The following is a 24,498-nucleotide window of genomic DNA, read 5'->3' as shown; positions in this document are numbered from 1 at the left end:
TGCTTGGTGTGCCTGACAGGAGCGCTGCTGACGGCCTGCTGTACGCTGCCGTTCCTGCGCTCAGAGCCGCCCTTCTTCTACTCCGCCCCCATGTACTGCGTCAGCCACGCCATCGTGTCCGGGTTGTTGGGATGCCTGTTCTTTATGACCGCTGGTTCTCTCGCTACTTACTCCCAGGTAAGACTACGGGAATTGTCAATTAAAGCTGGGGACACCTGTTGATAAGTGGCCATTTTTACAGCAATGCAGAGATTGTTGTTAGTTTTGTTATTCGCCCGTCGTTGTCGACAATGGCCAATAACATCACATTAGGTGCGGTGTGTCCGGCTATGGCTTATCAGCGGGTCTGAAGACTCTGCCACTGGTCAAACACATATTGGGTTGCTGGGATGTGGAGAAGGCACAGGACGTACGAAACGGTGTGGACATATTGTTGTAGACATTTTCCTTTCGGTGATTGGGTCCATTTTTGGCACTAACATTTCCGGGTGCGTTACAGGTGAGGATCTACCTGGAGGCACGGCGGCACTTGCGCGCCATCCAGGCGGGGAACATCAGCGGAGACTCCGCCGAGGACATTCGGAAGAAAATCAAGAGCGCAGTGACCACCACCGCTGTCGTGGCCATCTGGTGGCTGTCAGAGTTCCCTCTCATCACTGTGGAGACCATTCGGGTCACGTGAGTTTTTTCTTGATAAAACCAGACTTTCATTCATTCATTTAATGAAGGTCTCCATAAGGGATTTGAGTTGAAAACTGTAAGTTAATTTGGTGATACCAAATATCAAACTATTTCAAACAAAAATAAGACTCTCTAAAATTAGCATTGTTGCCATTTTGCCATTTTGCAGGTAAGATTGCGTTCGCTTAACGGATGGCAGGAACTACGTTTGTGCACATGTGTATTCTACCCAAATAGCCAACAAAAAGATAGAGTTCTTAATGTCCGACAATGCTGACTGCTGATCTAATAATGGGTCTAGCTACCAAGTTACCAAACTGTCATAAGGTCTCTATTGAGGAAGGTTGGATATCAATATCCAAAGCTAAAATTCGCCTTTTTTTAACACGACCTAGTCTTCCTTGTCAGACGTGTACAGTACCGACGCTGTTGTGTTCCTTAGGGCGCCCCACACGACCTCTGTGAGCTGGCAGGTGGCACACCGCGTCAGCCGGTTCGCCTACTTCATCTCCACCTGCAGCAACCCCATCGTGTTCGCCTTCAGAAACAGGCAGTTCCGACATGCCTTCAAGAAGCTGCTGCGTCCACGGGCGGTCCACAGCTTCAACTGAAAAGCAAGGCCAATACCAGGGAGATACTGCAATGTTCAGGTTACTGTGCTGGTAGCCAATGGTTGATTTGACATTTTACGGAGATTTTACGACAAACGGTGTAACTCAAAGACGAAGAATGAAAAATTCATTACACATAAAGTATCTTATTTGCTGGATCCGGCAGAATAAATTGACAAATGCACTTTTTTTTTCAAATCTAACATGTGACATTTGCATCAGTTAACATGATAACGATAACGGCGCCCATGAAAACAGGGTTATTGCATTTAGAAATTCTATGATTGTCAGTTGGTCCTCAGTGCGTCAAATTTCTTCTGTCAATGTTATTATTATATTCAATGTTATGTTAAAAGGGGTGGAGAACCCTTTTTTTTTTTTTTACCCCCCCCCCTTAACCCCCCCCCCCCCCCCCCCCCCAACGACCAGGAGGTAAAGGGACTAGGTAGTAGTAGTAGTAGTAGTTTGTGTTAGTGACGTGAAAACGTTATTAAGTGTTTTTGTGAACCATATACCAGATCATTGCTAGCCTAGTATTCTCGACAATCGACATTCATTACAATTCTCTATCGTCGTTTGTTCTTGTGATGTTTGGAGTACACGCACCTTACTGTGCCTTTCTTAGCTCAAAGCGGTGTCACAGCATGGCGTTATTTACCTTCCTTAACTGTATGTACGTCAATGTCGTGCTCCAGTATGATAATGTTCCAGTGGAAGCACGTGTATTTTTGATCGATTGTAATGTAATTGTAATGCCATTTCTGTACCATGTAGTTTTCTTATCAATTTACCTATTCCAGATTCGATTGCCTGGCAAGTCAACAGTTCTAGTGTATCATTTTGAGTTGGTTACTTAGAATTTCATTGTTTTGTTTTGTTTGGTTTGGGCTTGTACCTTTAATATATCATATAGAGATGTTGTTATGATTTCAACCGGACTATTTTACCTCGTAGGTTGATTCAGTAAGTCTCTTTGTGATGAGTTATTTTGCATATCTCGTTACTGTTTGTTGATGCTGTTGTCAGTGACATGATACGTGCAGATAACTCTTCCGTATTCTTTGTGCTGGAGATGTGTTCACTCAGACATGCTAGTACATCAGCTTAGTGAACGTTGCACTCTATTTAATGACACCATCAAGGGAATATTATCTGTCAGCGTTTCTTTCATAAAATGTGTTGTATTTCTCTTTTTATGGATTCTCTTTATTTGTGTCCGGTTAGAGTAGGTAGGAGCTTTTCTCCGAGTTGGCTGCTGTAGTATTTTTGCCAACATAGGACGGAGAACCTGCTATAATTTATTTTTGCCGATACATCCCACAACATAGCCTCCGTAAATGGTAAAATGCGGCATACTCGTACATACAAGGCCAAATGTCCTAGCGCCAACTGAACAATGTCCACGAAACCGCCGATCTAAGTCAGAGCATCCAGAGCAATCATTATAACTGAAGCAAAATCAGCGTTTGTACCGTGCCTGTCCAAAAGTCAGCGATGAAATAAGATCATAGTCTCCGAATCTATTGGACTGTACATGTAAATTTGATTCAACCACGAAATGGCACCCGGCCCCTGATGTTATTAGTATAGATTTATAGAAAGTTAAGGCTTCTAGGGTATGGATTCAGATTTGTGCCATTCCATCGTTAGGTTCCATTGGCCGGTTGGCCCGTTGTGAATCGTTTATCAAATATAACGTTATGATAAACTATTGAATTAATTCATGACGTAGCGTGCTCGGTCTAGCAACCTTCGCTGGAGAGAGCTGCAGTCATACGGAGCGGAGTATTCCGCCCCCGGCTCCCCATCTAACGTCAGTGCGGCAGGCACCCATGGCCATAGCATAGCCTCCGTCGCAGACTTCAGCAAAGCTGGCTTTTATCATTTTTAGGGGGAGTAGTAGCTATTTTCAGCAGGGTACCGGGAAAGGTTTCTCAGTTGCTCGAATCAGCGCTCCCAACAAAAATAGAGACCACCCTTACTAGAAGTCTGCGATGGCTGAATACTATTATCCCATCACCACACGTATGGTACGATCCGGTGAGAATGGATCAGACCAACTAATCCGGTCAATTTGTCTTACTCTGTGGGGATAAGAACAGTACCTTGGCAAACTATTCCCCCAGCTGTAGTCAGTGTGGACAGTGCAGTATTAAAGTCCGAGTAGACTAGACTATGAATTTACTGCCCCGCAACGAATTCGAAGCTAGACGACTTTGAAACTGAAATGCAAACTTCTTGACAGAAGAACCTGGTTCAATCACTGAAATGAGTCCTTGAACCGCCTTGGTAAAGCCTGGCCCTTCATTTCACTTGACTTTAATCATGGCCTCCCTGGTTGGAAAGTTGGAAGTCGAGTGAGGTTTTAAAATCCAACGTCGAGACTTCGGAAGACCAATACTTAGCTTATGTAAGAGACATATTTGTGAGAGTCTGCATGCCTTTTCCGCGGCGAGGCGTCTACTAGGCAAGCGGGCTATTTTGAATCAGCACCTCAAAAACAGCCGTCACATGGATGACCTTTTGCATACCTTTTGTTTTCCTGATGGTAAATGTCAGAAACTCAGCCACTTATATCGAGTATTAAAGGAGCCCAAACTACACAAGAGAGTGTTATTTTCCGATTCTGATATTACTATTAGGAAGTAAAACACCCTTCACATCATCGGATACGATTAAGTGTCTCGCTTATATGCCACCGGTAGATCTGCGTGGAGATTACATGTCTTACATCGACCATCAGTTATCCTGAAAATATTCACTGATGTGTCTATAATGAAGTCTATAATGAATGACTCAGTGTATCGTGGTAGGGTGCACATGGGTTTAGTGCGTTATCCAAGCACACCTTTCGTAATTCACCACAAGTGATATTCTGCAAAGAGGTTGCGAATTTGATTTTTAACGTCCTTGGTAATTTTGAATGCATTGATGAATTTAATCTAGTAGCCGTGCCTTCTACACCAAGTACCCCTTAAAAACGGATCTTAAAAAGACAAGTGTCGTATTCTGGAATCAAGAGTAAAGCGATGTATTCTAAAGGATGGGCATTGGATATTTTCTAAACCTTTCAAATTAACGTTGACAGGGTTCAAAGACATCCTTTTTTCTTCCTTGCTTCATCATCGGGCAAAACTTTACACTTTCACTTTCGGCAAACACGAAACATGCGGCACGAGGTAGAGAGTCGCGCAATGGATGCCGGGAGATTTAGACTTCCTGTCCAAGAACAGGGTAGCCAAACCAGGAAGAAAGATGGCGACGTCGCGACCCTCAGGTGCCATCAACCGAGCTTTCCAGCGGCTTCAGGGCGCCATAGCGGAGGCAGTGGCCCCACCAAAGCTGGTAGTAGACAAGAAGACGATAGAGAAGTCTTGGAAGCTTATGGACAAGGTGGTAAAGCTGTGCCAACACCCGCGCATGAGCCTCAAGAACTCCCCTCCGTTCATCTTGGACATTCTGCCGGACACTTACCAGCACCTTCGGATCATTCACGCCAAGTACGATGATCGTATGCAACAGCTTAATGACTGTGAGTATTTCAGGGTCTACATTGAGAATCTTATCCGCAAGTGCAAGCAGGCCATCAGGCTGTTCAAGGACGGGAAAGAGAAAATGTTCGAGGAGACGTCCCAGTACCGCCGGAACCTCACCAAACTCTCCCTAATTTTTTCCCACATGCTTGCTGAGCTCAAGGCGATCTTTCCCAACGGAACTTTCTCCGGAGACGTCTTCAGGATCACCAAAAGTGAGGCATCAGATTTCTGGAAGAAGTCCTTCGGGGCCAGGTGAGTTATTGTTTCAGCAAAAGTTGTAACCCCTTTCGCGAGGGCCCCCGCTTGGCAACTTCCGCCTTTCTATTTAGGGAAAAGAAGAGGAGGGGCGGGAGGCGGTCTTGACAAGTAGTTTACTTTACCTTTGGGAGTTCAATTCTTTCAAGCAAAGTCCTTACTATCAGATCCCACAAGTTCCTAAAAGCCCTCAATCATACTTTAAAACTGTTAACGTGAATTTTTCTATCCGTACGGATGTAGCGTAGAAGTGAATTACAACTTTTTTCATGCACCAGGAAGTTTGGTCATATATCACATATTATATGTGACCAGGAAATATCTGTGTGTCCAGTCACGGCGGTTATATGTGGGCAGGACTTCCCCTGAAGACCCACGGACAGTCTTGGTCACTATTATGCAGCAAAGTTTGTCATCATGACCTGTGAATATACTGTGATACATGTAGGTTAGACAAGTTAAGTTCATTTATTTACGCAACATAGTTTCTATAGTGTTAGAACTAGAAGCCATGTTACCATGTTTGCACAGTGCACAGTGAGTTGCAATAGCAGAATATCAATCTATGGAAACATCTGAACTTTGAAACTTTCAACTTGAAATGGGTCAGGGTTCATAATTCAGTTGGTGACTCTTTGTGTAAGCAGGGCTCTGTGCCTGCCTGAAGTCTCTCTGACTCTGAGTGATGACCAGACATGTCATCTACGTAGATAAAGATAGAAAAGATTTGAACTGTGCTTGTTGATGATCAAGTCATTGTGATGCAGCAACTCTGTCGCACTCACCCTGCCCTCTGCTTAACACCGGACCTATTTGTCATACTTCCTCTTCAAAACACAAACAGCTAAAGCTGATATTATTGTACAGTATGAGCAGGAGAAATGTTTACATAATTGTTGCAGGTAATGCCATGGTGTTATGTACTTCCTGACTACCTATACAATAGTGAATCCTGATTGGAGCATAGGTCTTTACTGGAGCAGGCCTATGATGTTGAAGTTGCAACAATTCCTGTTAGTTCTTTTGTTTTTGTAGAGTTTGGGATTTCACTCAATAGGTCGCTTTCACTTTCGGTTTTATTGATGTTTGGCCAGCCTTCAAAGGACAGCTCTACTTCTGGACGTCTAACTTAACACCTCCCCTATTTAGTCTGCTGCTGACCCCACATTAACTACTCTCTCCTTATGAGCAAATGGTATATACGAGGTCCAATATATATTATTAGAATATCTACATGACACTGGATCTGTCTTCAGAAAAAAAATGTTGTTGGATTCGAAAATTATATCCCAAAGGAGTTGAGTTTCCTGATGCATATACATAAATGTATACAAGACATGTACAATGTATATATGTCAGGTACAGATTGTAATCTGGGAAAATCCTGATTCCTCTGGTATAAATACTGATAGGAGTCTGTGAATTTAAAGATATTTTCTAAAGGACAGAACTTTTCAACTTCAATATATGTCATTTAAGATCGATGAATTTATTGCACATTGTTGACGCACCGGGCTTAGTATAGGTCACAGCAAAACATGTTGGACAAATATATCTGAGGAAGGATACAAAATGGAAGAACTACTACTAAATAGTATCATTAGATAAAGTCAACTTCTTGTCACTTTTCAGTTATATTTGAGGTAAAGAAGCAGACCTATGTCTATTTTAATGGAATGGATTGACTTGAAATATAGGGTTCATAAATATCAGGCACGAGGATGAGACTAGGTAAAGTCTGAAGGTGAAGGTAAATAGACCACCCTAATAAAAAAGTAATATGTTCCCAGTATCCTGTTCGAGCAAGGAGGTTGAAAGAGGTCTCTACTATTGGAATCAGAGATTCTGCCAGATTGCGGTGTCTACCCTGACACGTGTATTCATTAGGCTCAGGTGGTGTATGTACTATGTGGAAGCAAGGGTGGAAGGTCTTATCTTTTTATCAGTCATTAGAAAGAAAAACCAGCATGCATACGTGTTACTACATGTAATTTTGCCTTTGTTTTGTTTTTTATCTCCACACACCCAGTCACAAGTGTCATGTTTTATTCATCTGGCAAGCTATGAGTGGCTTTAATTAGAAGTATATTGAATGGCCTTTTTTTTTGTTTCCAATAATTTATTCAATTATGAAATCAAGTCTGGTGTAGGTAAATATTAATGGTGTGTCATGCTCCTGTCCATTGTATGCATGTAAGTAGGTTTGTCAATCAAATATTCAAAGTTCCTGATTTTACATTTCAACTAGTTTGTAACTTACTACTTTGATCAAGAGTGATTACAGTTTCATAGGAAACATTCTATCATTCTGTATCTGATATTGTGTTATCCAGGGAACATTTTTTCAGTCTTATATTTACCTAAAACGTGCACGTGGCTGACTAATAAGATACATGCAATAGATCTTAGACTTTTGGTGGCTGAATAAGTTTATGTATATCATAAGAACTTCTTCCTTCAGACTTAAATGGACAGAGTTAATCTTAGGTCATGAACCATGAAGGATTTCAAGAAACTTAATGATACATATAATTATTTTGTTGTTGTTTTTTTGTTTGTTTGCCAAACCTGTCACATAAGCTATGATATGTTCTAATGTTTGTTCCTTACTGGTAGTTATGTTTGCGGAAGCAGCAAACATATAGTTTTCCTGCAGATATTCTACCAAAACGCAGGAAAAGCTGGGGCTGTACCAAGCTCTCTACGTTTCCAGCTTTTTGATTGGCCATAAAAGGGGTTTTCTCGGGGATACGTCACATGTGAACCTATCACAGTATCAGCAAAACGCTTGCTCAAACCGGGATCCAATGAAAACACAGATGACAAAGCCTTTGGCTGTGAAATACAGCTTTTCGATTAGCCGACACTCTATGCTTGTCATCGAATAAACCAATGAACGCACAGGATTGAAACAGGCCGGGCCACTTTGAGCAACATAACGTTATAAGGTAAAAAATCGGTGCAGAATCATGTCAAACCACGTAGCATAGTGGGGAGTGATACGGCCTCACACGCTGAAGGGCGCAGGATCGAGTCCCGCAGGGTCACTTTTTTTTATTCCCTATTTTAGATATGTATCTTGTATTTACAACGTTTTCATCTTGCGAACAGGGCATCGTTCGTTTTACACGCCTTTTTTCAATTTTTTTCTTGCACTCAAAAGACGTGCGGGGCGTTACGGTCGGTCGGACGGTCCGTGTGGGGAGGGGGGCTTGCCAACGCCTCGTTGCCTTTCTACTAGTTGTAATTCTTTTCTTGCGATTTTTCCTTTCTTTCCCCTTCGCAAACATCCTGCATTTTTTTTCCAAAATGTTGCCTTTCTAGTTATGATATGGTTTCTTTTAATGTCGAACTTATTATTCAGTACTAAGTAATATCATGTTTGCATGGTTGGTAGCCAGACATCATTTGATTGAGTTGCTACTATGTCTAAGGTGTTTCAGGTCATTTGTAGTTTTGCTCAAGAAACCAGAAAGGCATGACTTTGGCCTTGCTTTGGGTTACACAAGGTAAAGATTAAAATCCTAGCTGGCATTTCTATGTTCTTGTTGTGCAAATTTTCACTGAACTTTGTGAAGCATGCACAGTTTGATTACGTAAACATGTTGGCATACTGTGGGTATATTGTTAAAAGATTATTATGAAATATGAGTAATTTACTATTATATGCTATCATTTGACAACTAGACTGCTTCAAAGCTGTTAGGTCAGACTCAGAGACCTCTGTTGTGGTCATTGGCATGATATACCACCCCACACCCCACTTGTCTCTTGTGTATCTCCTCTTGGCTCTCGTAGGGACTACAAATGTCTGGTTTTGGTAGTTTGTATGTTGTATTTTGCTGATGCAGGTATGACCAATCTAAGTTGAGTACAGCAGAATGAAATGATAGCAGACGTACCTGATGTTGGACTAAAGAAATCTCTAGCTCTGATCCAGAATACCACAACTGATCCCAAGTTGAGCAAGACCGAAACCCTCCATTGGAGTGTAATCTCACAAACTCTTTTTGCGATCAAACTTAGGAAACAAGGATAGCAACTTGCTACACATGACAATGAATAGACTGGCAACAAGATGTTGCTTGAAACGCATATCACAATTTTGTGCTCCGATTTTCCAAGATGGTCATTGGTCAGTGTGAATAAAGGGGAGAACCATTACTGTGTCAGGTGAGGAGTACTGACCTTGGTAGATCACATGTTCAGGTGGTACATTGTTATTTCTGTGGCTGAACATTTTTCTGGTAGAATAAAACTACCCTGCACCAAGTTCAGTGCACTTCCAATTGTTCTGTCGATGACAAGTGGGACATGCATCAAAATGGTATTCGTTCTATAGAAAATAAGTCACCCGTTGTTATTATTCGACCTGCAAATACTATTCATAAGTAGTCAGGGATAAGCAAGTCCACTAGCCCTATTGTCCAGGGCAAGTGAAAGTGCTTTTCGGGTAAGTACATGTCCTACCCCACTTGTCCAATCGGGCAAGTAAGATTTTTCCATTGATTTTAGTGCAATTTTGATATACTTGTTACTTTTTACAGTCGTGACATCAAGCAATTGTCTACAGAGAATTCCATTGCTGGAAGTGAAAATGCATATACTAGTAACAGTGATATTTGAATTTTGGGCAAGTGAAAAATTGGTTAGGGCAAGTACATCTTTTATGTGCTTGCCCGATAGGACAAGTGGATTTTAGAAAACTTGTTCAACCCTGGTAGTATTTGCTTATGTCCTGGATCTATGGACTACTGGTGTGGTGTCAAACAACTCATAGTATTCAAAATTTTTATTGCTTATGTAAGTTAGCATATGATAAATATGTTTGTTTTGATGGGCTGTAAAGTTGTTTACCAGTAGCATGTCTGAACGAATACTCCCCATTTTGTCAGCATGGTCTGATTCTAGGAAAATTGCTATGTATTTCTACCTGCAGCCGGAAGTTTCCAAGAAAAAGCTGTTTTCCTCCAGACAAGTTATGAATAAACATGTGCCCTACTGCCCCAACATTTCCAACTATGTCTGAAATTACGCCAAACATGGTTGGGCATAGTACAGAACATGACAGTCATCAATGCCCTGAAGTAAACAAGATTCTGCATGTTGTATGTGGATGTAAAATAAAAATGTTTTTCTTGTGTTGATAGGAATCTTATCAGAACTTGCTATCAACTGATTGCTGAATTTGAACTTGCGAAGGTCTTTTATCAAAGTGCAACATTCACATGCAGAATCTTATTTTCTTCAGGACTGATGGTTTTGATTCAAACAATTTACTAGCATACTTGGAGGTGACTAAGAGAAGATGTGTTTAATGTCTGTATTTGTAGCCTCCTTCACACACTTCGAGTGGTGCTGGCCTTCCACATCAAACTCCCTTTCCTAGCTTTAGCCAACGATATAAAACTAGAGAACCAGCCCCCCCCCCCCCCCCCCCATGAATTAAAAGCCAGCCCTACTTGAAGTCTGCAAAGGAGGCTAGTATTTGCACCTTTGCAAAGAAGATTATCTTTTTGTTTGTGTTTTTCTGTGTGTGTGTGTGTGTGTATGTGAGCAGTATAACCCAAGAAGCTTTGAATTGATTCTGATGACATTTGGTACATGTATGTGGGAAGAGATCGGTAAAATGAAGATCAAGTTTGATATGGCCCCCCTAGTGGATTTCTAAGGTACTGCTGCGTAACTTCCATTTTTGATATCTTGGATGTGTTCTAGACATGCTATATATATGGTCCTGATTTTTGAGTGGTAGATAGCTCATGGGGCAGAGAGTACTGTAAGTCTCTTTAGATCCTCAGCGCCTAAAATCCGCGGTTTCGGTCAAATGACCAATCCGCGCTGTCTTCAGATTCGCGATGGACGATGTTTGGGAAACTGATACTAAGCACTAGTAGCATAAAAATCTAATGAAAATATTAACGTAAAATTTGCGATACAACTTCCGCGCAGCAAAGAATAGAGACCTTTTCAAGCACTTTTGACAGACAAACCGCATTATTTCTCTTTGCGAGGGTCTGTGCGATTAATAATTCTCATGGAAATACTTGTAATCGCTGTAGGTTTGGCCCCCTAGTGACTTTTTTAACTGCAAGGACCGACTAATTCTGTGAGAGGAGCTCTTCGGGCTTAGTTGTCAAAAACATGCTTGTTTACATCCAATCATTATGCACATTATACGTTAGCTTCAATAGAGAAAACAGAACAGATGTAACTTACAGTAGACTATGTATGGGGAAGGTCAGCCATGTGTATATTGATTTACCAGCAATTTAGCCTAAAGACTGCCATTAGGATGATTGACTAAGTAGATCAATTCTTCATCTTATTGTTATGTAATTGTTATTTTATAACATACAATTAAACCAAAGGTCACTGATTTATTAACATAGCCCATGTATACCTCTCTTTTTGCTGCTGAATATACATTGCAGGATCCTCAAAACACTTTTTATTTCTACTTATTCTAGCCAAGAAGGGAATAGAATGATAGAAATACTGCATTCTAAAGACTGTATAAAGACATCACATTATGATTATTTCTTGTCTGACAATTGTGTCAATCATAATCATAAAGCATGCAACCATGTTTGGCATTTCATTCACAGCCATATGTTACAATAGACAATTGGCCATCTATCATGCTCATGTAGCATAGGAACATGTAAGTGAAGAGACTTGGATGGGAACTGATGAAGAATCTCGACAAGCAGATGTTCAGGATACAATATATCAAGCTACTAGTACATGTAGCTGCTACACAATTTACAAGATTCTTGTCAAAACAACATTTCATGGAAGAGCAGACATTTCTTGGAGGCAAAGAAAGGAATGCTATAGTATAGGTTCTAAAATGTCTGTTGATCATTAGAAGTATTAGTAAGTGTATTCCGTTTCTTGCAGTGTATGTCAAATATTTTGTTGTTTCTTCATAAAGTCAAATCATAAACATTGATGATACACTCACAGTTACAGGCACACCAGACAACAGAAGAACATGGGTACATAAACTATCAATGGTATTACCAATATCACTAGTATCAATCAAAGTGAATAATTTAAATGCAATTTTTTTACCTTTCGAACATCCTATTTCTAAAGAAATGTTATGCAGACATAATCAAGTAGGTTTATTCATAAATTTATGTGCATTTAGAGCATGAGTTGATATTGTGGGTCCCACAATATGTGGGATACTACTAGCGTATGTGCATCATGGAGCACATAAGGTCATAGACTGCAGGGATATGAACAGGAAGGGGTCAGGCTGGCACCATGCCATACATATAGTCTTAAGGAGGAAGACAAGACAGGCATGTTTGCTTATCATACAGGAAGAGCTCATCCCTCCTGAGTAGGGTGGTGGTAGGTGGCACATTTTCATATACTGGTATCACACACAAGACAGTCATTTTCCACAGGCTATCTAGGCAGTCATTTTCCACAGTCTATCAATATCTTAACTTTCTAACACAGGAATGCAGAATTTATGTAATCTTTATATTATTTCCAAGCAGATCTATTGGTGGCAAAACAGTTTTCAATTGACCACCATGGTTCAAATCTAAAGCCACTGTTTCTTTGTTTGTTTGAACCTTTGTTTATTCATGAAAGCTCAAATTTGACTGCTGTGCCTCTACAATTTGAACTGCTTGTTATGTAGTACTAGTAAAATTACACAATGTTACATGTACAATTTTGTAACCGTACATTGTGTCCTGCAACCATCTTCCTGGAAATGTATTTTCAGAAGTTTGATAACTTTTTAAACATTTTGTTCCTTCTACAGAACGGTTGTCGCGTGGAAGTTTTTCCGACAGACTTTGCACGATGTCCACCCCATCAGTTCAGGGCTGGAGGCCATGGCTCTCAAGTCAACCATAGACCTTACTTGCAATGACTACATCTCCAATTTCGAATTTGACGTCTTCACGCGGCTGTTCCAACCATGGAACACGTTGCTGAAGAACTGGAACTTGCTGGCTGTGACACATTCTGGCTACGTGGCATTCCTGACGTACGATGAAGTCAAGGCCAGACTGCAGAAGTATATCAACAAACCAGGAAGGTGTGCCTTTTTACATTAGCCTCAAAGTTGTTTTAAAAGTTGTTGTCTTATGATTCTTAAGCCAGCCAATGATGTATGTACATTATAACATGCATGAAACTTGATCATGGACATTGACATAGACATGTATCTGGTTGGTTGGTTTAGTAAGCATCACTTGTACATGGTAAATCTTTAAATGTATTCCTTCTGTAAAAGAGTGCACAATATTTGGATACTTCTATATTTTGCAGTTATACATGTATACATGTCCCAGATACTATAGTTTTAGTAGCAGCTGTTATGATTGTGGAGTCTGAAACTGAACCTTTTTTCTTTCAGCTACATCTTCCGCCTGAGTTGTACCAGATTAGGGCAATGGGCAATAGGCTACGTGACTCAGGAGGGGACCATTCTGCAGACAATACCACAGAACAAGTCCCTGTGTCAGGCCCTCATCGATGGACAGAGGGAAGGATTGTACGTACATATTTGTTCTTTTCATTCATTTCCATATGGTTAATTTTTGCAGCATCAGTGTCAATATTACATGTACATGTTAGGTAGCATTACCCTTAGTTTAAAGGGGCATTCCACTCTAGAAGGGAGTCTTGTTTTCCAATAGATAATGTGTCAATGAATACATAATCAGCCGAATTTTGTGGAATTCACCTTGGGATGAATTGCGCGATGTGTCTTCTGTAAAACAATATGACACTCACTAAACCCATGCAGACCCTACCCATGCATTCCCTATACGTATAGACACTTTGTTTATCGTGCATATTTTCTGTATAAATAAGGTTTGCTAAGCACACTGAGAAGGCAAATTGCTCATAAGATAACAAAGAATACAAGAACAAGACGAGATTTCTTAGCGAACCTGAGATTAGTTTTGTAACATTACCTAAAAGTTTTGCATTGTATTCAGCCATAGGATTAATTCAATTAGAGGGTAGTTGGGGAGTTTAGTAGAGGACTGAATGCATTTGAGGCACGTGGAGCAACTGGGTACTTTATCGTATAATGTGAAGTAGTATGCATTTATTACTTCCTAGAATTGATATATAACGGAAAATAACACTCACATGTGGAGTGGAATGCCCCTTTAACGAACACCTGGTCAAATCCTATTCTTCCAAAACTCTGTATCTTCAAGAAAAATGTTTTATACTTATCATGTTTCATGCATGTCATGCGATATCTAGGATTTCAGTCAGTTTGTGTTCCTGTTGCAAGGGGGCGCTTTTGTAGAAGGCCAAGTTTCCTTCCAATGTCAACTCTCATATACATGACTGTATAATGTACATGTTTGTCTCCCAGCTACCTGTTCCCTGATGGGAGGAACATCAATCCTGACCTGTCCAGCCTGTGTACCAACTCGCCTGACGAGCACATCAAGGTGTCCCAGGAGCAGTATGAGCTGTACTGTGAGATGGGCTCCACCTTCCAACTCTGTAAGATCTGTGCTGAGAACGACAAGGACATCAAGATCGAGCCCTGCGGTCACCTCATGTGCACACCGTGTTTGACATCATGGCAGGTGAGGAGACAGCAGTGTTACTGTGTTCAGGATGTTCTCATGGTCCTGTCAGTCTGTTATCCCTCACTAGTAGAGATGCACTTGTGTATTCTTGGCACTGCTGAACCACTGCAAAAATATGAACATTGCTTCCATGATCTAGTCTTCTTTTGGAAATGATCCTCTTTAGAATAGTGTGATATGTATATGTTATCTCATAGGAATTGCCAACTGGATATAGATTGTTCAAATATTGTTTATATGTGAGATTGCAGTTGATTGTATGTTTTCAGTCTCAAGTTGCTCTCCAAAGATACATGTATGGGTAGTTTGCTACGCAGTCCAGTCGATAAAGCTGTATTCCAGGATACAAGTCATTGGAATAAGAAATGTTATATGTATTTATTTTTCACCAGCTCAAAAGATCATGCAACTGCATGTATCTATGCACTAGTACTCAGTATATGGAGAAAACATTTTGACTTTGACTAGTTGTAAGCACCGTATGGTACATTTACAATGGTTTTAGTCAACAAAATGTGCTTCATCAGAATGTTTCTCAATTCTTTCCATGTCTTTTTGTGATGCTGGCCCAAGATTTAAAGGCCCCTATTATGAATACAACACAAAACAATTAAAAGGTCCACTTCAGGAATGCAGTACTATTGCAGTACCCTCCCCTGTATCATGGAATACTGCTTTAAAACTTTGTAGCATTCATGTACATACCTGAACATCTTTTCTTCTCTTTCATGCACTTGCTGACACCAGAGGGTAGGTTCCCTACTTTACCCTTCCTGCAAATACATGTCGTCTTGCTTCACTGTGTTTGTCTGAAGTGTCAACATAATTGGTGATGTGCCATCCTACCTGTTACTGTCCACATGTGCTTATGTCCTATCTTGTTTGATGCAAGCTCTCCTATCTTAACCCTGATTTATTTCAGTATGAATGGACTTACAGCATGGATTGCAAATGTAGTGACAGGGTGTGGCTTGCTCCCCCATTGGGTGACACTTGCATGACATCAAAGAGTAAAAATTATCATAATGTACAATGTCTGTTCCATATTGTGTACATCCCAGGATGAATTTCCCAGTCCTGCTGGACTGACTTAACCAGCATTTAACCATTTGATGTTTACCTGCTGTGGATGTCAAAAGACACCTTTGTTGAAACATAACCAGTGAAGTTTGAATTGGGATAATGGTGGTGTTTGTGTGTTGTACAAAAAGTGTTCCTAACCCTATTTGGTAAGAGCTATGTCTAACATGCCTAACAGCAAGTATTCATAAATTCTGATGTTTGTGTGAACAAAATAGCAAACATGAGATAAGTTTGGGTGAAGTTGTTCACATGTCTATTAAAATTTAAAAGGAAAGAAAGTTACATGACAGAAGTTTCCTGTATTTAACATAATTGATGTGCCAGACATAGGTTTAGGGATGAAGTCTTTTGGCTTAGCTGTTAAACTGATATAAGTCTTGTTGTCAGGTTTGGTTGGAATCACAATTGGAAAGAGTGATTCACTGATTTCACTCTGAAGTAAAGAGACAACCTTTCATATAGAAGACCAATATCACCTTTTGATAGTATGGCCAAAATATTTTGATTGTTTTAATGTGTTAATCACTACATACGTATCTATCATCTTCTGTACCAAGATTTTGTCAATAAATTCAAGTACATATTAGCATGTGACAACAACTGCATTGTACATATAGGACAGTGTATAAGAAAATGCCAGAACGTCAGAAATTCCACCAATAATTTTGAAAACACATTCTTATCCCATACAACAGGCTTATGTAAAGTAGACTTGTCTTGTGGAAAGGGTGTTAATGAATAACAGAAGATGGTAGACTTGTACCTGCATTTATCTTGTGTAATGCATAGAGCAGTGCAGCAGTATGTCATGCAGTGGTGCTTATGTTTTTGGTCTTGTTCACACAGGACTCTGATGGCCAGGGCTGCCCCTTCTGTCGAGCAGAGATCAAGGGTACAGAGCCTGTAGTGGTGGATCCCTTCGACCCCAAGTGGGACACCATGAGGAACAAGATGGACATGCATGCAGAGGGGGAGGAGGAGGATGGCAACTTTGAGGTGAGGCAGAGTTACATTGTACATGACTGTACAGCATTACTGAAAATATGATTGGAAGTGGTTAAGCGTCTAGGATTGTAAGATATAGACTGACCGATGATGTGTTTCATACAGGCTCAGAAAAGAAAGTAACTAAACTAAAACACACTCTCATCATTTTCAATTATATAGCTCAAGAATTATCTTCAATAACACAGTACTGTCCCTTAGTCTAAATGCACAAAATTGCACTCCGTTCCTGTCAGTAATGGTGCATGTTCTCCTGTAATTAGCAGTGGTTAGAAGCAATTTTGTGTGATTTTAAATATTACAGAAGATTATAATCCATTTATCAACAGGAAGAGGACATTGATAAGGGATCTCACACTGTACAAAATCTTTCTCTCTTCTTTAATTATCCTATCAACATGTTAAAAACTTAAAGTTAATGTAGCCTGTAGTGAGAAGAGAGATACGCAGATGTAAATCTAAAAGCTTGCCAGTGGATGCCTGGAATTGTACCTGATGTATGTATTTAAAGCAAGCAGTTTAGATTCTGACATTATTTTTGTATTGCATTGTATCCAACCAGGAGAAAGGTGATTTTTTGGTGAGTGCCAATTGAATGATGCAATAAACAAGTTTTCTAAATAACATTGAAAATTAATCAAACTTAAAGCTTACCGAGTGACAGCAAAGCAGCTGTTGGTAAGCAAGGTGCAGAGCTTACAAAATCACTACATTGAAATGGCTCATTTTTGTACTTATGTGTTGTGTCAAGTTCAGTGCCATATCTGTATAGATATGTGCATGTATTCAGAAATCAGATCTATAATTAAAATGATAAACAGATTTGTAAATGTAAGTACAATGTTTTTTATTGCCCCAACATCCCTCCAGCCTAACAAGTAATTGTGTATTAAACAGTTATGGTAAAAGTTCCAAAGATTGTTTAGGGATTGATTAATATTCTATGCTGTTCAACTTACTCCATCCAAACATAATAATGCATTAAACAATTCATTATTCAACATTTCAATGATTTTACAGATAGTTGTGCTGCTTTTTTGCAGCCTTTAACAATAAAACATACAGGGTCAGGATGAACATGTATGCCTACAGATTATATTCCTGTATGTGAACAACCATGCAAACTCTAATACTGAAGTCTAGTGTCAGGGTACTAGTTTTGAGACAACATTGATTATAAGATAAATGGTATAGTCTACTTTATAGGTATACTAAATGGCCTATAGAACATTTCCAATGCATTGGATTAAGGATGGCGTTTTAAAGGTTATCACTACATTGAAATGATTTTCAATCTTATTTTACAGGATCCAAATCAGTGGGTGAACCAGAGCATCAGTGAACTCCAGCCCTCCAGACCAGCCCACTCACCCTTTAACTCTCCCCGAGCCTCCCCCAACCTGCCCAGGAGAGAGCCTCCCAAACCCCCTGTCCCTCATGCCACGTCATCCCTTCCCCCCATCCCCGCCCGCAGGCTGTCCCCGGCAGGGTCTCCTCTCCCCTCCCCCAGCATGTCACCTAGCGATTCCCCCATGCCCTCCCCCAGAAACTCCCCACGGTCCTCCCCAGTCCCCAAGGAGCGGAGCCTCCCTCCTCCAGTGCCTTTGCCTGCCCCTCGGCCCCTTCCAGCACCGCCTATCCCCTCCCCCACCCTCCCTGACAGAGACTTGCCCGCCGTTCCCACCATAAATGCCCCACAAGTGCCACCCAGGAGATTTACTGACAAGACAACCAGTGTGAAGAAAACATACAATAGGTCCGTTAGTGACGATGGTGCCTCCAGTTCAGGTGTGTAATGTTCTCATTAGATGGCTACATAAGTTATAGATGTCAGTATTATTTCATTAGAACAGTGAGTTTGGCATTGTAATGTTATTTATCTTATGCCCTCATAGTTTTTATTTCTGAAGTACAAGTATATGTATTTTAGAATCCTATTGAATGATAGTAGTTCATTTTTCTTAACAAACACTTTTGGTTGCATATGAGATGTTTGTGGCTACTTGCTACATACATGAATGTGTTATCCACAAGACCAGTTATCTTGTCATTATATATACATGTACATGTGCCTGAGGGTTAGCCCAGACACACTACTGGTTGCTTTGCATTGTGAACACTACCAGCTGCAGTGCTTTGAGACGAGAAACAATGCTTCGTCTTCCTTCCTTGCATGCTTCCTTCCATGCTACCATGCGTACCATGTACGACAACACCCTGTACACAAAATGCTACCCCACTTTCTATATGCGGTGAGATCCATTTTGGGTATATAACCGTAGCGCTGTAACAAAACATTTCCAGGGTAGGATTTGCAGTGATCTAGGACTGTTCCTAGAAATTTGAAATGATTTCTAGAAGGTCGTGTATGTAAAAGTTGTAAATTATGTACAATTAGAGAACATGACAATAACTTACGCTGTGAGAGTGAAAATTGTGACCAGGAGGTATCTTTAAGAATACTTTTTGTACGCAGTAGTTATGTAACTTATGTAGTTTTTTAAATCATTGTACCTGGCATTGATGCCAGATTTTTTCAAAGCACTTATTGTCTCTTATGTCAACAGGGTCAAGTGCAAGTGATGAAAATGCAATCTACAAAGTGCCCACTCCTATATCCAAGCCCACATCCATGGGGCCCCCTGTACCCAGTAGAGGGTCTTCTGCCCAGCCCAGTCCCCACTCGCCAATATCCCATCCTAGTGGCCCACCAAGGAGTAACTTTGAAACCCCAAGTGAAAATGAAGACAGAATGAACAGTGAAAACCATGGTAAGTAGTAATTGTTAGCTGTGCAACAATAGTCAACAGCTACATATACAGCTGTTTGTTTTCCCACAGACCATTAAACGATGTGACTTTTGTCTGTTCAACTTACAAGTACAGCTAAAAATTAAGTGCAGATATTTTCAATCTTACTGACTCTGTACCAGTTTGTTTTGTCCCCAACAGTGCAACAGTATGTAGTATGATAAGTTCTTTTATTCATGTAAGGGATGCTGCAACTGCATCTCATGACATATTCATTGTTCTACATTCCCCTGAACAACTGTATATCTTAAGACATCCATCCCTGTTTGATGAGAATGTGTCTTCCTTGCAGACCCTGCCAGTGATTATGATGTCCCCGTGAGGCGCTTGAGGAAAACCCCCAGTGACTATGACCTGCCCCCCCTCCCTGTCAGCAGTCTGGACCCCGCCCTGCAGCCCCGCCAACAGAAGCACCCTGCCAGCTGGTCTTCAGCAGATAATGTCCAAGGTAAGTAAGATTGTGAGCCAGTAAAATACTTTACTTCTAAAAATACCTGGTGTGTGTGGGGGGGGGGGGGGTAGGGAGTGCATAGCAAGATGTATTACTTGATTGTTCTCACTTAATTGATTCAGAAGTTTCAAGATTTTACTTTAGACACATGTATAACTTCCTGTATACCCTTTGATTTTGAAAAATTTTAGGGGTGCTGTGCAGAACAAAAAGTCTTATTTCATTCACTGCATGTTATAGGTACTAGAGACCCCTCTCCTAGCTCCAGGAAAAGCACCGCTACAGAAAATGGAAACAACATGGATGCAGAGATTGCCACCTTGATGAGCCAGGGCTACTCGTACGATTCCATCATCAAGGCACTAGGCATCGCCAACAACAACCTTACCATGGCCAAGCAGATCCTCAAGGAATTTGTGCACCACTCTGTGTCATGAGGGTGGGGAAGTTTGACATGTTGGTAGCTTTTTTTCCCATCAAATGTATCAAAAGAAAATTTGCACCACCTTGTGTCTTGGGATAAGCAATGTGCTTGTGCTATTGACAGTCTGTTCTCTAATCAACTGCCCAAGAATCCAATGTATAATAGAGAGTGTGTAAGAACTTTATTGCACTTAAGGCTTATTATTAAATAAATGTAGAGGTAGACATTTATCTAGACACAGGCTTACAGACTAGGATGGGTTGACTGGTTGGGACCTGTTTAATTCTAATCTTCTTGTATTTGAGATCATGGTTATGCATCTTTTGGCACATGCCTTTTAGCAAGAAATATGTCCTTGCAGGGGAAATACTGCAAAGGTGGTTATTTATCTTACAGTAACTGACAAAATGATGCAGCCCAGAGACTCTAGATTTTACATGATGTTATAGTTGTAGTGAATATTCCTTCTGGAACATTGAGGATTTCTTATTCCAGTAGAAAATTGATTTTACTGAAGTTGCTACATGCCATAAACAAAATTAAGTCTACTAGGATCACCTGGCTGGGGTTGTGTCTTGGGTAATCAAGCATGAGAAGGCATTAGAAGATGGAATCATCAGCAATCTCCTAGCAGTGAGTAAAAACCCTTGTCAGTTTCACTTTTAGTCAAGTAGCATGTGTACAAGATTTTAGGTTACAGTCCCACATATTAAGTAAGTAGATGCTTTCTGTCCTGGCCCCATTTTATGATACATGTATGTGAACTAGTACAGGTTCAATGCTGGTTGCTCAATTCGTTTCTAGGTAATATTACTATTTGTACAAGAGATCAAAGAAAAAACATGGAAGAAGTTTGTAAAAAGGGATGTGAAAACATAGTGTTTCCAAACACTTCAGCTGACCCATGGAAAGGACTAAAGCTTCTGTGTGACTGCAGTGATAGCACTATATGTAACAATTGTCTACCCATTTTGTCAGCAGCATGGATAACAAACACTTCATCACACATTTGAATATGATATATGCATTATATACATGTGGGATCATGCTATGCAGCAAATATCCTTAAGTCGTGGTAATTAACATTGATGGAAAGGATTTCCACTGATCACAATATAGCCCCCTGCTTCAGTTCCTCACTATCCCAGTCATCTGGAGTGATGTAAATACTCAAGCAAGCAGATTGGTACCAATAAAGCATGCATAATGTGAGACTCTATAACCACTTTTATAATCAAGCTTGCAAAATTGAAAAAAATATAACATACTGATATATCACCAAGGTAGGGTTTCTTTTGTTAAGATGTTTATATGCAAGTAAGACATTCCTTTGTTTTCTGACAATACATGTACTATATGACTTGTTAAAGAAATTAGTTTGACTACCACTATACTACCATAATATGTGTACAAAAATCCCTTATAATACTTTGTGGAAGAATTGATAACTGTAATTCTATTACCAGTTATAAACTATTGTGTCAAGTTGACACGGCCTGCTGGGCTTGTTGCAAAGACTGCTTGCAAAATATGATGATGCTATATTACATTTTGCTGAAACATTTCCACTAGAAAAGTTGTGTATAAGTAATGTTCTGTCAACAGTATCTCAAGCTGAAATGCCATTGCGTTTGCTGTCTTTGTTGACTACAGGAAGCAGTTTCTTGTAGTGTAAGAGTGTATAGGAAACCCATTAAGATATAGACATATACTGTAAATTCATTCATTTTCACCAGGACTTTATTTTGCAGATTTTAAAGAGAAAAGAATGTTTTCGCTTTAAATTCATGGTTGAAACAATTCGAAGGTACAGTAGCGAAACAGTGGAAAAGCATATTTGTAGTGTCATGGTTTTGATATTGCTGCAAAAACTGCCAAAAAAAAAACACCGCATACATTTTAAGATTTGCATTAATTAATTTACCATTATGGAGGATGAAAGTTACAGCGGCTTTTTGAACTTCGTGGAACATGTGCAAACAATCTAGTAACAAATAAAGGTAGGGGCATGACAGCATTCAAGGATATTATAGCTTTGTTTGCTTGTGTAAGTTAGATCGTCCAGCCCTACACTTATGGTTTTATATTTCTGCTTGCTGTCTTGTCCCTACTTTATTTTGACTAGAGTAGACCCCATAAAAGACTAGTAGGAAGTATAAGAATGCTGTGCTTTGTGTAATACTGATTTCTTAAGTATCAAAGACATGGTCATCTGATAAGGTCATGTTACTTGTTGAGCACCACAAGAAACCTTACCATCAGTAGACCGTTATATTTTTGAAAAATCAAGTGGATTTGGCATACCAGCTTCTCTATTGATGTGAATGGAATTTTCCTGAAAATTCCTATCCAATGACTAATTGGGGTTTTGTGTGCATCTGCTGGTAACTCCAAAGTGATGATCTTTATCATGCCAATACAATAGATGTCAGCAGATCTGTAAAGCTCAGTAACTGACTGTTCTAATGATAAAATGGTGACCAAGTCTACCAAAGGAGAAAAGGCCAGGCTAGTTTCATCAATTTTTTTCTCAACATTCGATCTCTGGCTTTCCAAAATTCAAAACTTCTGGAAGATTATTTTGCAGAGAAGGCCCTTACGTCCATCTTGAATAAGGATGGTCTGACATCAGATGATGACAGGAATGTTTGACTGTGTTAACTAGTAGTTTATTTTCTTAAGATTTCTTAGTTCTTGTTGTTTCTGAAATATATGAGAAGCAGTTGATGACATTGGCCTGGCCTGACGTCCAGATGCTGCAGCCTGAGAACTGCCATAGCTTGTGTGCATGCTGTTCTATACAGATCTCACCGAGCCTGAAGAGGATTATTTTTGTATGAGGACGGATGAATCATGTGTCTCGTGATAACACTCTGAATGCTGTACCTTTGCATTGTAAATGTTCTATGTCTAAGATGTATGTCCTTGCTTGTTTCCTCATGTTGTGTGAAAAAGGACCACTGACTGTTTGCTAATGCAAACAAATTGCTAGTGAGGTTTTATGAAAGAGCACTTCCTAAAGCTCTTTGGGTTAGCATGTATTTAGAAGCTGAGTATACCCATAAGCTCATTATATCTATGAATTAGAACTGATCTATGACAAGGTGCTAAAATGATCATGACTGAAAATAGTATTTGGGGAAAGAAAGTTGATTGCTCAAAACATGAAGACTTTTCTACATGTATTTGTAAGTACGTAATTCTATCACTTTTCAATAACAAATATTGTAAGTTGGCCCTTTGTGCTGCAATTGTCTGTCCTAACTTCATCTGTTTTCTTGCTTTTTGTAACTATGAATTTGCTTCTAGCGTACAGATATAGACCTAGCCCAGTAGGGACAACTTATGTTTTATGTAGCATAGCAGGCCTAACTATGTAGCCAGTCTGCAGCACATTATGGATGTATGAATGATGGTGCAGAACCATCCTATTAGTTCCAATAGACTACCCCGATTAAATGTAAGAAGACATTATGTTGTACTGTATAGACCATTCTGTTCACATGTGCAAACTTTTGCCCATATAGGATGCTTCATGCAAGTCTGCCACAAGGCAAGAGAATTATCAAATAAATTTATTCTAATAAGGTATGTTTGTTCCTTGTGGTCATTTTTCGCGAAAACAGTTGGTGGCATGTGTGGCAAAATTCGCGGCATTTCTTTCCTATGGCTGAACAACATGAAGTCATTGAAGTATCACCTTTGGTAAGAACACCATTGCTCTCAAGAAAAGTCAATTACATTGATTTCAGGATTTCTCTTTGAAAATAACGTACATAAAACTTGCATACATAAATTTGCATTTCAATCCACTTAATCTATACGTTCTATCTGTCCAAGTGTTTCCTGCCCAAATCAAAGTCTTCAAGTAGGAGAGCTATGGCTGATGACAAATGACCACGAAAACGCTGGAGTCATAATTTATACAGGATTTTAAATTGAGGGCAGAAAGGCTTGTCCTTGGTGCTGAACAGACAATCATTTGTGAATGCTGACTCTCATCTTGCTTCAAAAGGACGCCATTAATTGGGAAGACTTGATGTGACGTT

General features: G+C 40.0%; 2 protein-coding genes across 3 annotated transcripts; both read left to right on the top strand.

Annotated features, from left to right (window-relative positions):
* Window positions 1–6: 6 nt before the first annotated feature.
* On the top strand, window positions 7–1,652 carry LOC118425502 (adenosine receptor A2a-like). The gene is made up of 3 exons (XM_035834372.1): window positions 7–177; window positions 500–678; window positions 1,124–1,652. Exons 1-3 carry the CDS (start codon window positions 91–93, stop codon window positions 1,290–1,292), a joined length of 435 nt encoding a protein of 144 aa, XP_035690265.1. The 5' UTR covers window positions 7–90; the 3' UTR covers window positions 1,293–1,652.
* Window positions 1,653–4,442: 2,790 nt separating this feature from the next.
* Window positions 4,443–24,038, top strand: LOC118411907 (E3 ubiquitin-protein ligase CBL-B-B-like). Of its 2 annotated transcripts, XM_035814406.1 has the most exons (10): window positions 4,443–5,080; window positions 12,873–13,151; window positions 13,473–13,610; window positions 14,454–14,673; window positions 15,424–15,426; window positions 16,606–16,755; window positions 18,072–18,552; window positions 19,332–19,535; window positions 19,867–20,022; window positions 20,266–24,038. In XM_035814406.1, exons 1-10 carry the CDS (start codon window positions 4,491–4,493, stop codon window positions 20,460–20,462), a joined length of 2,418 nt encoding a protein of 805 aa, XP_035670299.1. In that variant the 5' UTR covers window positions 4,443–4,490; the 3' UTR covers window positions 20,463–24,038. The 2 variants fall into 2 exon arrangements, with proteins under 2 accessions (XP_035670299.1, XP_035670308.1); XM_035814415.1 differs by lacking the exon at window positions 15,424–15,426 and having other exon boundaries at window positions 4,445–5,080.
* Window positions 24,039–24,498: the final 460 nt, after the last annotated feature.

Source organism: Branchiostoma floridae, chromosome 1, assembly GCF_000003815.2.
Source record: "Branchiostoma floridae strain S238N-H82 chromosome 1, Bfl_VNyyK, whole genome shotgun sequence".
Classification (NCBI taxonomy): Eukaryota; Metazoa; Chordata; class Leptocardii; order Amphioxiformes; family Branchiostomatidae; genus Branchiostoma; species Branchiostoma floridae.
The sequence above is the reverse complement of the archived record's forward strand: the minus strand, read 5'-3'. Positions and strand labels throughout refer to the sequence as shown.

Coding starts and splice junctions, on each gene's coding strand:
- LOC118425502 (XM_035834372.1), top strand. CDS start 91: ATGTACTGCGTCAGCCACGCCATCGTGTCCGGGTTGTTGGGATGCCTG. Junction 178..499: donor CTCTCGCTACTTACTCCCAG/GTAAGACTACGG, acceptor GGTGCGTTACAG/GTGAGGATCTACCTGGAGGC. Junction 679..1,123: donor GTGGAGACCATTCGGGTCAC/GTGAGTTTTTTC, acceptor TGTGTTCCTTAG/GGCGCCCCACACGACCTCTG.
- LOC118411907 (XM_035814406.1), top strand. CDS start 4,491: ATGCCGGGAGATTTAGACTTCCTGTCCAAGAACAGGGTAGCCAAACCA. Junction 13,152..13,472: donor TATATCAACAAACCAGGAAG/GTGTGCCTTTTT, acceptor TTTTTCTTTCAG/CTACATCTTCCGCCTGAGTT. Junction 18,553..19,331: donor CGATGGTGCCTCCAGTTCAG/GTGTGTAATGTT, acceptor TTATGTCAACAG/GGTCAAGTGCAAGTGATGAA.